This window comes from Wyeomyia smithii, chromosome 2 (genome assembly GCF_029784165.1).
Source record: "Wyeomyia smithii strain HCP4-BCI-WySm-NY-G18 chromosome 2, ASM2978416v1, whole genome shotgun sequence".
Taxonomy (NCBI): Eukaryota; Metazoa; Arthropoda; class Insecta; order Diptera; family Culicidae; genus Wyeomyia; species Wyeomyia smithii.
The window spans coordinates 114,644,684-114,657,844 of NC_073695.1; the positions used below are offsets into that span (position 1 = coordinate 114,644,684).

The window sequence follows — 13,161 nt, forward strand, 5'->3', positions numbered from 1 at the left end:
TTCGGTGACTGGAAAACTGCCGAAAATGACCAAATATACCTAATATGGGTGTTTTTAACCAAAATGACGCTCAGAGGTCAGAAATTGTGTCCAAATGCCAATTTGAAATCCAAGATGGCGACTTCCGGTTTCTGAAGAACAGGGTATGGGTATTTCCGGGATTGTTATTATGCACTGAAGCTACAAATTGACCACAAACAACTTTTCGAGTTGTAAGATGGCGACTTCCGGTGACTGGAAAAAAGACGAAAATTACCAAACACCACCTAATATGGGTGCTTCTTTAACCAGAATGACGCTCAGAGGCCAGAAATTGTCTCCAAATATCATTTTGAAATCCAAGATAGCGACTTTCGGTTTCTGAAAAACAGCGAGATATAACCAAATACCACCCAATATGGGTATTTCCGAAATCGTGATTTTGCACTGAAACCACAAATCGACCTCAGGCAACATTTTGAGTTGTAAAATGGCGACTTTTGGTGACTGGAAAACTGCCGCAAATGACCCAAAAACGACCAAATATGGGTGTTTCTTTAACCAGAATGATGCTCAGAGGCCAGAAATTGTCTCCAAATGCCATTTTGAAATCCAAGATGGCGACTTCCGGTTCCTAGACAACAGTGGCAAATGACCAAATAACACTCAATATGGGTATTTCCGGGATTGTTATGATGCACGAAAGCCACAAATCGACCTTAGACAACATTATGAATTGTAAGATGACGTCTTCCGGTGAATGGGAAACTGCCCAATACGGGTGTTTCTTCAACTTCCGCTTTCTTAAAAACAGCCAAAAAACAGCCGATTTCCATCCAATATGAGATGCTTCGATACCAGAATGATACACAGGAGCTAGAATCGACCACATACATCATTTGAATTCTAAGATGGTAACCTCCGGTTTCTGGAAAACAGCCGAAAATGACTAATTAACACCTGTTATGGGTGTTTCTTGAACCAGAATAACGCTCAGGGGCCAGAAATTGTCTCCAAATGCTATTTTAAAATCCAGGATGGTGACTTCCGGTTTCTGAAAAATAGCCTAAAGTGACCGAATACCACCCAATATGAGTATTTCTTTAACCATCATTCTGGTTGCTAAAATTGACCTCAGACACCATTTTGAATTGTAAGATGGCATCTTCTGGAAAACAGCCGAATACTACTACATATGAATATTTCCGTAATGGAAATAATGTATAGAAGCCAAGCATTGACTCTGGAAACCATCTTGAATTCGAAGATGACCACTTTCAGTTTCTGAAAAACAACGAAAATAACTGAATACCACCCAATATGAGTATTTCCGGAATAGAGGTGATGTACTAAAGGCAAAATTCGAGGATGTTGTCATTCCGATAAAACCAATCATTTCAAACGATATAAACAAATTGCAAGAAATCAATGAATTTGGAATGTTGAAAATTAATAAATTAAACACAAAAATAGGCGGGACGAAGTTTGCCGGGTCAGCTAGTTTCAAATAAAAACCTGGTAACAATGAATATGAGAAATTTTCGTATCAAATTCGTAAACTAGTTATTATTTACTTTTTACAAAATTCGGTTCTTGCGGAGGGCCTAGCGTAGTTGGTAACATCTCCTCCAACCCCGCTGGTGGCCTGGGTTCGAATCCTAACACCGACATAGGTGTCGATGGTTGTGGGGTCTAGAAAGCTATGATTTAATTAAAATTCGTTTATAATTGTCTGACTAATTAATAAACAACACATTTCATGGACTCGTGAAAATGCAATGAAGAAGTGGATTTATGATTGTTGTATGAGAGTTCGACTGTTGGGAATTGTACGTTTTTTACTGTCCGACGTTTCGTCACTGATCAGTGACATCAGTGACGAAACGTCGGACAGTTAAAAACCAGATCGTTCTACTTATTCAAGACTGCTCAGCCGAAATTATAACCAACTATCGAAGTGGATTTAAAGAAAACACTTTTTCATCAAACTTTTCTACCAAACTTAGAAACTTGAAGAAAAGTTAACCGTAAACATCTCCGAAAGAAATATTTGAGTTCAAGGCGTTGATCTTACAATCTCTCAATTACTAGTTGTGATTTGTGATTATTCATTATTTTATTATGTTTCCGCTTTTCAAACTTTGTAATCAATTAATTAACTTTCGACTCGATCCACTTCACAAAATCGGAGACTTTCGCATAGCCATCCGGTGCGCCTGATCCGCAGTAATTGATAGCGAAGTTAGCCACACCAACCAGTTGATTGTTATAGACCGCCGGTCCACCAGAGTCGCCCTGCAGATAAAAATCAAATCACAAACAACAGTATAAAGTACGTTGGCATTACAGAAATCGTGTAACTCACATTACAGGCTCCATTGTTAACGGCAGATTTGAGGCACAACAGTCCAGAGCTAATTCCAGTTTGCGCTATGCAGTCCCTATTGGAGACAGCTGTTACCCGATTGTACTGCAACACACTGGGAAGTGGACCATTAGCGTAAAGGCGACCCCATCCAGAAATGATAACCGTGCTGCCAGCCGGAATTTCCGAACGAGCGAGCGGTATCGTTCGAATCGATGAACTTGGCAGATAGGATTGTGTTAGCTCCAATAATGCGATGTCGTTTTGGAAATTGCCGTAACGCTCGTGCGGTATAATTCGTCGTACACTGCGTCGTATACCACCTTTACCGAGGTTGACCGTGCCAGCCAGGACTGTGATTTGCGATGGTTGTATACTGGATGAAATGTATAACCATTAAACGTGTGTGTTTTAATTAAAAAAAAACGACGATGATGAACAACATATTTGATTGAATCCAGATCAGTAAATACATGTGTTTAAGCTTACATGATTGTATATGGATTTCTATGAAATTTGGCAACCTTGCCTGTGTAACGATTGAGTGACTATTTTTGAGTTCGTGTTTTATTTCGCATTTGTCGCCTGATTACGTTATAAAATACCTTGAAAGTGACTGTGCCGCCTATCGCGATATCTATCGTTGTGAATTTAGTGGATTCTTAGTGTTTCTACCAGCTAATCGTGTAAATTCAGCCGTTGTATATTACTGATATTTTCGGTTGAATCTGAACCTGTCTCCGCTTCATCTGCTACGTGCATTTCTTTTTGCTGCTGAAGCGACATCTGGAAGTCATTACTGCAAACGTCGTCGCCTTTTTGCTAGCTGGAAGGGCCGTATACGCCAAATCTTAAAATCTCGTGCCGTCTACTAAAACGCCTTAATTTATGCCTTCAGACCGACAAAAAGCTACCGCTATGTTAGACAAAAATTGCTACGAATGCTCACAACCCATTACCAATCTGAATTTGATTAAATGTAATTTATGCGAGTGCGTTGCTCACATGAAATACTTTGGATGGGCCAGATCGAATTTAGATTTTGTTAATGGTCAATCCAACTTGCTTTGGTTTTGTACTGAATGCCTGAGTTCCGTTCAGAATCTAAAGGAGCGAAAATCGTCGGAAACTGCGGTTGACGTGACATCATCATTCGCTGATTCAATTACCGTATGCATGAACGAAGTGAAAGCTGAACTTGGTCAGATCAATGCCGTCATTGGGTCAATATCTGAAAAGCTCCTTGCTACCAATACACCTGCTTTTTCAATGGCTAGTCGCAGCTCTAAGCTTCCGAGAATAATTTCACCGAATTTGACTCCTAAAAACTCAAGAGGATTTGCTGACTTGGTTAGTGATACTAAGTCTATTGAAAACTTCCCTAAATTGGTTGAAACTGTTCCGCAACCTGCTGCAAAATGTTGGATCTACCTTCCGCGCATTGCTCCACACGTTTCTGAGGATGAAATCTCTGCTCTTGTTCGAGAATGCGTTCCAGGTGCACAACCAGTTGTCAGAAAGCTCATTAAGAAAGATGCCGACATAAAATCATTTGCATTCGTTTCCTTTAAAGTCGGCATCGACTTGCAACTGAAAGATGTTGCCCTCGATGCTGCTAACTGGCCGGAGGGAATTTATTTTCGACTGTTTGAGGAACGCAATTCATCTGTGGATTTTTGGAAGCCGAGATCGTCGAAGTTCCCACACACGTTAGTCTCACAGCCCGCAATAAATCCTCATTTGACGCCATCGAATTGATTTCTCAACCTCCGAGGGAGCTTGGGGGCCCACTGGCCCCCAGCCCAGTTAAGTCTTTGCAATTTCATGATTTTCAAAAAATTTATGCACAATTTGTTCCCCATAGCTCTATGACCAACCGCACTGTCCAGTGCGAAATTATGCCTAACTCGACGCCTGCAACTGCTCCCCCTTTACTGCAAACTCTACCACTAGACGACGTTGGCAAGCAGCAGACAGTCAGTACTGTTTTATTTTCGGACAATAGCGGCAGGCGATTTGGTCGGCAGCAATGCGATACACCGTGCGACACTATTCTTTCATCTCTACTCTGCTACTATCAGAACGTGCACGGTCTACGCAGCAAAGTAGCAGATTTTGCTTTGGAAGCTTCCAGCTCGCTTTACGACTGCATCGTTCTTACTGAGACCTGGTTAGATTCAGATATTTCTTCTTCTCAATTATTCGGCATGGATTATACCGTGTATCGGACTGATCGATGCTTGATGAATAGTACCAAAGCAAGGGGTGGAGGAGTTCTCATCGCTGTGCGACGATCTTTGGCATCGGCATTGTTAATTCAAGCTATGGATGATTCGCTTGAGCAGCTCTGGGTAACGATTAAAACTGATAAACTGAATGTTGTAATCGGCGCTATTTACATTCCTCCTAATTTGCGGAATGAAGTCGAGATAATCGATCGGCATATTTCTTCAGTGGAAATAGCTGTTAATTCTACTTGTATTAACGACGATGTTCTTATTTTTGGTGACTACAATCGTGCCGGCTTATCCTGGTCGATTCACACAGATGGAAATTATCTCTTCGTTGATGCTTTGCGCTCATCCGTAAATGCAGGTAGCACCCATTTATTGGACGGTATGGCTTTTCAGTGCATGCACCAGATTAATCCTATTTGCAATCAGAATGGCAGGTTTCTCGATTTAATTTTCGTAAACTCGCATGCTTTACCAGCATGTTCAGTCACTACAGCACCCGACCCTCTCTGTAACATTGACGTACATCACCCACCATTGATGGTTAGTTTCGACAGACCTGTTGAGGCTCTATTCATAGACGAATTTGATTCATCCAGTTTTGATTTTCGGCGCGGAAACTATGATGCTATCGAATCAGAATTGAGAGGTATCGACTGGACTTTTATCAACCGGAGTACAGATTTGGATGAGGCCGTGTCTGAATTTACTGAATTGATTCAGGAACTTATGCATCGCCATATTCCCAAAGCTCGTCCTCGTCGTAAGCCTATTTGGGGAAATAGACATCTCACTAAGCTTAACCGCCTTCGTAAGTCAGCTTTGCTTGCATATCAAAAAAATAGAAACCCTATCAATCGGACACGGTTCACTTCTGCTAGTCGATCATACAAAACGCTGAATAAAAGTCTGTACACGATGTTCGTGCGTAAAACGGAACGCAACCTACGCTTAAATCCGAAAAGCTTCTGGAGGTTTGTTAACTCGAAGCGTAAGGAAGAAGGATTACCATCTAGTGTGTTCCTGCTGAATAGTGAAGCGTCTACTAACAACTGTAAATGCGATTTGTTTGCCGAGCACTTCGCTAGTGTTTTCAACAAGGAGCACGCTTCACCTAACGACTTTGCCGCGGCAATGGCTTCTGTGCCGAGCGACGTTTTCAATGCCGAAGTCTTCGAGATCACAATCGGAGAGGTTTCCAAAGCCATCTGCGATCTGAAACAGTCCTACTCCCCTGGACCAGCTGGAATTCCTGCTGTACTCCTGAAAAAATGTGCCGGAAGTTTAGAGTCACCGCTAGTTGCTATTTTCAATCTTTCCTTGCTAAAACATCAATTTCCCGGTAAATGGAAAGAGTCGTTAATGTTTCCGGTATATAAAAAAGGTGACAAACGAAATGTCGAAAACTATCGTGGTATCTCATGTTTGTGTGCCTGCTCCAAGGTTTTCGAAACTATTATGCATCATCATCTGATGTTCAGCGTGAAGAACTACATCTCTACTGCACAGCATGGGTTTTTCCCTGGTAGATCTGTATCTACCGATTTACTAGAGTTCACTTCATTTTGCCTTCGCGGTATGGACCGAGGCCTTCAGATCGATGCTGTCTACACGGACCTGAAAGCTGCTTTCGATCGCGTTGATCATGGACTACTTTGTGCCAAATGCGACAAGCTTGGAACTTCAATTGGAATGGTGGAATGGGTAGACTCGTACCTACGTAATCGTAAGATCGCTGTTAAGTTGGGCAAGACGCAATCCGCCTGGTTTAGTAACAATTCTGGTGTACCCCAGGGTAGCATTCTTGGGCCTCAACTCTTTTCGCTGTTCATAAATGATGTTACGAAAGTTTTACCACCTGGCACACGTTTACTGTATGCGGATGATACAACAATTTTCAAACTCATCGAGACTGTTGAAGATTGCCTTAGGCTTCAATCGTTGATTAACTTATTTAATGACTGGTGCCAACGCAATTATATGATGCTAAGCATTCCGAGATGTTCTGTGATTAGTTTCCAGCGCAAAAAGCAGCCGCTATTGTTCAACTATAACATTGCTGGTACTTGTTTACAACGAACCGATATTGTCACTGATTTGGGTGTTCTGTTGGACACGCAATTAACTTTCAGGCATCATTTTTCGATGATCATCTCTAAGGCTAATCGTCAACTTGGGTTAATGTTCAGAATCGGAAATGAGTTCGTTGATTATGGCACCTTGCGGACTCTTTACTGCTCTTTGGTTCGCTCAATTTTGGAAACTGCGTGCGCTATATGGAACCCGCATTATGAGTTCTGGATTCAGCGAATTGAGCGCGTTCAGAAAACCTTTTTTAAAAGAATCTGTCGCACACTACCATGGAGAGATCCCGATCACCTGCCACCCTATGAAAGCCTATGCTTGTTAGTTGGAATCACACCACTCGAACAGCGCCGCAAAGAAATAATTACCAAAATGACACACAACATTTTGACAGGCCGGTAAAAATGGCCAACTATCTTGGCTATGTTACAGTTGCATTGCCCTCTACGACCTCGACGAGACCAGCGTTTATTGCATACAAATGCGCATCGCACAAACTACGGCCTGAACGAGCCTTTCCGCCAAATGGCTCTGCTCTTCAATCGATACTTTGAAAATTTTAACTTTTAGTAACTTATTGTGTATTGTGAAATGTTCATTGATGTATTTTATTTTATGATATATGTTATACTGCACTTGTATTCCTAAAAGATGCTGGGTTTTTATGCCGGCTCGAGGCCTTTCGAGGCGGCTTTTCCCAGCCACATACTTTATATATATATATATATATATATATATATATATATATATATATATATATATATATATATATATATATATATATATATATATATATATATATATATATATATATATATATATATTTTTTTTTTTTTTTTTTTTTTTTTTTTTTTTTTTTTTTTTTTTTTTTTTTTTTTGTTTCAGGTGAAGGGGAAATTTGCATCCAAACCCCTGAGGTGACCAACCTCAGGGAGTGTGGGGTTGGTTTGAATCAGTGACCGGACCCACTAAAACCCCTTCAGTCTCCAGCCCATAATACTCCCCGGGACCACCGCTAGGTATTGCTTCGGGGAGCGGCTTTTGTGCTCTGTGCACCCTCTTGGTTCTTTAGGTCTTTTTGCTAACTTAGCTAACTAACCTGGAGACTGGCCGTTAGCTAACACTGGCGTGTCGGTGGTCAACCTGTCGCCTGTTTTGCAATTCTAAAACTATTTGAGAGGCGGCTGTACAAACCGCCCTCCAAATGTTTGGGTCTTTACACATCCTCCGAACTAGGTTGTCCGGAGTGGTGTCTGGCCCGCTCACTACCATCATGTCGCTCCGCGCATGCACAAAACGAGGGCACACGAAGAAGACATGCTCAGCAGTCTCTTCCGCATCCGCGCACTCGGGACACATGGGGGACCCCGCATGCCCGAATCTGTGTAGATACTGCCTAAAGCAACCATGGCCTGACAGAATCTGTGTCAGATGGAAGTTAACTTCTCCATGGCGCCTCCCGACCCATCCGGATACATCCGGAATAAGTCGATGCGTCCATCTACCCTTCGCGGAATTGGACCACTCCTGCTGCCATCTGATCATCGAGAATGATCTTCTGGTACCTCGTATGCCCCTTGTGTCACGTTGATCGAAGCATTCTACGTCCTCCTTAATGGCTATGCTGATAGGCAACATGCCGGACAGGACGCAGATTGCGTCGTATGACACAGTTCGATACGCGCTCGCAACCCTCAGGCACATGAGCCTGTAGGTACTTTCCAACTTACTCCGATGTTTACTAGTACCTAGTGCTTTGGACCACACTGGCCCGCCATATCTCAGTATGGACGAAGTCACGCTAGCTAGAAGTTTCCGCTTGCTGCCGTACACTGCTGAGCTATTGGACATCATGCGAGATAATGCTGCAATAGCCATTGAAGCCTTCTTGCAGGCATATTCGACATGGCTCCCGAAGGCGAGCTTGTCATCGATCATCACCCCCAGCAGCTTCAGGGAGCGCTTAGAGGCGATGGTGCAATTCCCGACACTGATCAACGCCTGTTGCTTCGACTTGCGGTTATTGACAACTGAAATCTCCGTCTTATGATGCGCCAGCTCCAGTTTTTTGGAGCGCATCCAGTCCTCGACGACGCTTATAGAGTGCGAAGCCGTCAACTCAACCTCCTCGATCGACTCGCCGTAGACCTCAAGTGTGATGTCGTCCGCAAATCCAACGATCACAACCCCTTGGGGGAGCTTTAGTTTCAGCACTTCATCGTACATGATATTCCACAGTACCGGGCCCAGGATGGAACCTTGTGGAACCCCTGCGGTAATTGGGACACATTTTTGACCCTCGTCTGTGCTGTAAACTAGCACACGATTCTGGAAATAATTTTCCAGAATCCTGTACAAAGACACCGGAATGTCTAGTTTCCGAAGCGAGTGGGCTATGGAATCCCAGCTAACACTATTGAACGCATTTTTCACGTCCAACGTGACGATTGCGCAATAGCGAATGCCCCATCTTTTACGCTGGAGTGCTACCTCTGCTGTTTTGGTGACGGACAGAATAGCATCCACCGTAGACTTGCCTTTTCGGAAGCCGAACTGGTTACTCGACAGACCGTTTGCACATTCGGTGTACCTAACCAGTCTATTGAGAATAACCTTCTCGAGCACCTTACCCGCCGTATCGAGCAGACATATCGGTCTGTATGCCGACGGGTCACCAGGTGGTTTCCCTGTCTTCGGCAATAAGACCAGCTTCTGTCGCTTCCATCTGTCTGGGAATGTACAGTCATCCAGGCACTTCTGCATGACTTCCCGAAATAGTCTGGGGGCCTCTTTGATGGCCTTCTTCACAGCCAGATTCGGAATCCCATCCAATCCCGGTGCCTTGCTCACCTTCAGGGAGTTGGCGATCGCGATGAGTTCCTCATTCGTAACCGTTTCCGCCTCCTCTGCCTCGGCACGGCTAACGCCGTCACTCATATATTGGGTGTTCGGCAGGTTGGCCGACCACCTCTGGTCTGAGTTTGAGATACTGGAACGTCGGTGAAGTGACTCGCCAGCCGGAGGCCAAGGATTTGGCTCGTGGCGTGGAAAGAGTCCCTCTATGATCCGCTCAAGCATCGCTGGTGATTTTTCTGCGGGCGCCATCGCACCCTTAGTCTTGGCCATCACCATCCTATAGGCGTTACCCCACGGGTTAGTGTTGGCACTAGCGCACAGTCTTTCGAAGCACGCACGTTTACTAGCTTTTATTGCTCTCTTAAGCGCCGCTCTTGCGGAACTGAATTCCCCTCGACGATCTTCCCTTTCTTCGTCGGTTCGCGCACGTTGAATCCTTCTTCTCGCTTGAAGACACGCTCTGCGGAGGTCCGCTATCGCGTCGGTCCACCAGTAGACTGGTGGCCTTCCATGCCTAGGCTGGCGGTTCCTAGGCATAGTGGCGTCGCACGCCCGCGAAAGTATGGCAACAAGTTGATCAGCGCTCGGGTTACGAATTCTGCTTGCCTCGTGTTCTAGTCTAATTGCTTCCGCAAATACCTCTTCGTTGAAGTGTGATATCCTCCACCCGCGAGGAGCTGGAGTGTTAATTCTACTCGCCACATGCGGTCTCGTTTTACAGTCTACGCTATAACAGACCGCCAGATGGTCGCTATGAGTGTAGCCATCGTCTACCCTCCAGTTCGTGATCAATCCTGGACTACAGAATGTCACATCGATGATCGACTCCGCGCCGTTTCTACTGAAGGTGCTCTTCAAGCCGACGTTGGCCAGATCTATGTTGAGCTTCGCCAAAGCCTCCAACAAGATCCGGCCTCTCTGGTTTGTGCGTCGACTTCCCCACTCAGTTGCCCATGCGTTGAAGTCGCCCGCCACTACCAACGGTGATAGACCGATCAGCTCCCCGGTGGCTCGGTCGATCATCCTTGCGAACTGCTCGGTAGACCAACATATATTCATTAAGACTGTTGTCGGATGAATTATTGAATAAATAAATAAATAAATCTGACAATTCATTTAAATACGCAATGATTTTTTTTCTACAACACGATGTGAAAGTATATTCACACGAATATAATTTCGTTTTTCTAGAATTGATTCGAGGAAACATTAAACTTTGGAAGAAAAACTTTATTTTAGAACGGAATTCAGCAAACTCCATCTAAAATTTATTTCAACTTGGCTTTGTTAACACCGTTTAAGCAGTGCTTTAACTGTCAGTGGGTGCCAGGCCAGTTTATTATGGAATACTAGATCAACACGTATGGAATTCGATACTTCGAGCGAATGCTCATCAGGATTCCCCCAGGCTAAACAGATGATAATATCGCACGAATCGCTCATTCATGACTACTCTACTAATGTTACTGCATATAGTTGAAAAAAAAAAATCTCAAAATGTGATTTAAATCAACGGTAGCATCCAAATTTATAACGAAGGGGAATTCGACGAAATTTTACATATGATTCAAAAATTTGAAAAAACACAAAAACTTACAAAACTTGAAAGTTTTTAAAACCGGCTGCAGTTAATGATGAGCAAGCAGCCAACTTAGCTCAGCTGAATGGTTATGTACTTTATTATGTTTACTTATTTCCACTTTTGTTCATTTGAATATGAGGTGAACTGAAGCAATATTTTTTCTGTTTTTTATTCTCCACGAATTTTTTAAATATAAAAAAAAATCCTCTTAAACAGGTTTTTGAAACAATTTCATTTTTTTTCCTTCCAGATTTGAATGGGAAAAAGAAGAGGGAAAGTTTTAGAAGCTTACGATTCTTTATTATGCAAGAAGAGGAATTTATTTTTTTAGAAAACATGTAAATAACTTTATCTCAGCTTTATCTTTGAAGTCATGTCAAATAACTAACTTCAAGTATTCTTTAGAAAAGTAATTTTTACTTCACTAAAATCACATTAATTACACAATTGCTTGAGATACAACAACTGAGGTCAAATTAGATTGACCTCTATCGTACTATTTTTTCGTTTTCGTTTGGATGCTTGTATATGCTTACAACTCCATTTGAAAAATGGCATTTTCCTTCACGCAGTTCCAGCCTGATGAAACCGCACTATGGCTATAAAAATAAAATACCCATTTGAATGATAACTCATTATTGTTTTTTTTAAAAAAAAAAAAAAGTTCTAGAACACAACATCTATCACTGAGTCAGGAAAAAAGGAAAGTCTCCTGCTTCCTGTGGAGCACACGAAACTGGTTTCCCAACACCGAAATAACATAGTAGCACCGAGTTGGCTATTCCAGTATAAAAAAGTATTATCAAAAAACAGTTATTCTACCCGTTTTGTACTACATATTAAAGCAGTACTCAAAAATTCTGAGTCAAAACGCAGCAAAAAAAAACAACACTCACGATGACCAGATTCTACCGTCGAATTCTACGAGCCAGTACAAATACTCACACTTGATTTCCGCTGGACACACAGTGAGCAGCCGTCAGGACCCATTTCGTGTGGATCAGCGAACCACCACAACTGAGTGATTTGCCGGAACGGAGTAACGCCACTTGGTGCGGGAACTGATTTGTTCCCGCTGCTGAACCACCAACAATACGTGGAGAATCCAGCGAATCTGACACTGATGGTTGCAGTTGCTGTCTGGCAATCTCCAGAGGGAGTAATTTACTTGCGGTCGCATGCACCAGAGAAATGATAAACATGAACGCTAACAGAGTGCGCTTCTCAGTAAATTTCATTTTTTGCTCTTAGTTTTTGAATGTGTGAACGAACTTAAAAAAATCGATAGAAAAACAACATAAAATTGTTGTTTAGAAAAAAGAAATGATTGACGCGCGACACTATTCGATGGAATATTGTTGAAACACACTGGAAAGGATTCACTGACTTAACCGCCTATTTATTGAAAGTAACTACTTTCACCACAATAGCTCGTAACAGATTTTAATTCGAAAGCCTAGTAAAGTGTACCATTGCGCCATTAAGTACCACTTGACAAACGATAAAACGTGTTGAATCGGGTCTCCGTCAGAAAGGCTCTTCAGATAGGACGACGCAATTAACAGATTCATTACCGTTGTGCTATCTCATAACAAACGCGTTTCATCTGGGGTTCGTTATTTGGAAGTTGGTATATCTGAAAATTATTGTGCATTTATGTTATACTTAATTTCAGTTCATCACATAGCATAGCATAGCATAGCATATTTGATCGCCCGTGTGTTGCCCGCGATTGACCAGAATCAGCTGAAATTGCACAGAGAACCGTCAAAATGGTGCCTAGGAGTAGCAAGCCATTCTCAGTGTACAATTCCTGGTGATCTTTCTTTTCACTGGTCAATAACGAAGCTGGCCACGCCCAATGCAGATCAATAGAGGAAGGGATATCGGGAGTGTTAGTTTAATACTTGTTGCTACTAGAGACCGAGGAATCCTCTGCATCATCCACAAGTATCAAAGGAAGGAATTAGTGTTAGTGGAAAGGAATTGATCTGGATCCATCGAGGTTGATGGTGCGATCTTTTCTACACGAATTCGCGCACGATATGGTTACTTCTCGG

The 13,161-nt window shown here is 42.7% G+C and overlaps 2 protein-coding genes across 2 annotated transcripts in view; both read right to left on the reverse strand.

Annotated features, from left to right (window-relative positions):
* The window catches only part of LOC129721094 (uncharacterized), a 162,052-nt gene that overhangs the window by 39,374 nt on the left and 109,517 nt on the right, over positions 1 to 13,161 (reverse strand). The gene's annotated exons all lie outside the window — the stretch shown is intronic.
* LOC129721095 (serine protease SP24D-like) lies at positions 2,077 to 12,483 on the reverse strand. The gene is made up of 3 exons (XM_055673228.1): positions 12,047 to 12,483; positions 2,345 to 2,720; positions 2,077 to 2,274 (listed from the first exon to the last, which is right to left on the reverse strand). Exons 1-3 carry the CDS (start codon positions 12,337 to 12,339, stop codon positions 2,131 to 2,133), a joined length of 813 nt encoding a protein of 270 aa, XP_055529203.1. The 5' UTR covers positions 12,340 to 12,483; the 3' UTR covers positions 2,077 to 2,130.

Bases quoted from the DNA above. Each gene is read 5' to 3' on its own strand.
- LOC129721095 (XM_055673228.1), bottom strand. From the start codon at position 12,339: ATGAAATTTACTGAGAAGCGCACTCTGTTAGCGTTCATGTTTATCATT. The intron at 2,721-12,046 runs GTGAGTATTTGT...CATTTCATCCAG, and splicing joins GTGTCCAGCGGAAATCAAGT to TATACAACCATCGCAAATCA. The intron at 2,275-2,344 runs GTGAGTTACACG...TTTTATCTGCAG, and splicing joins TTAACAATGGAGCCTGTAAT to GGCGACTCTGGTGGACCGGC.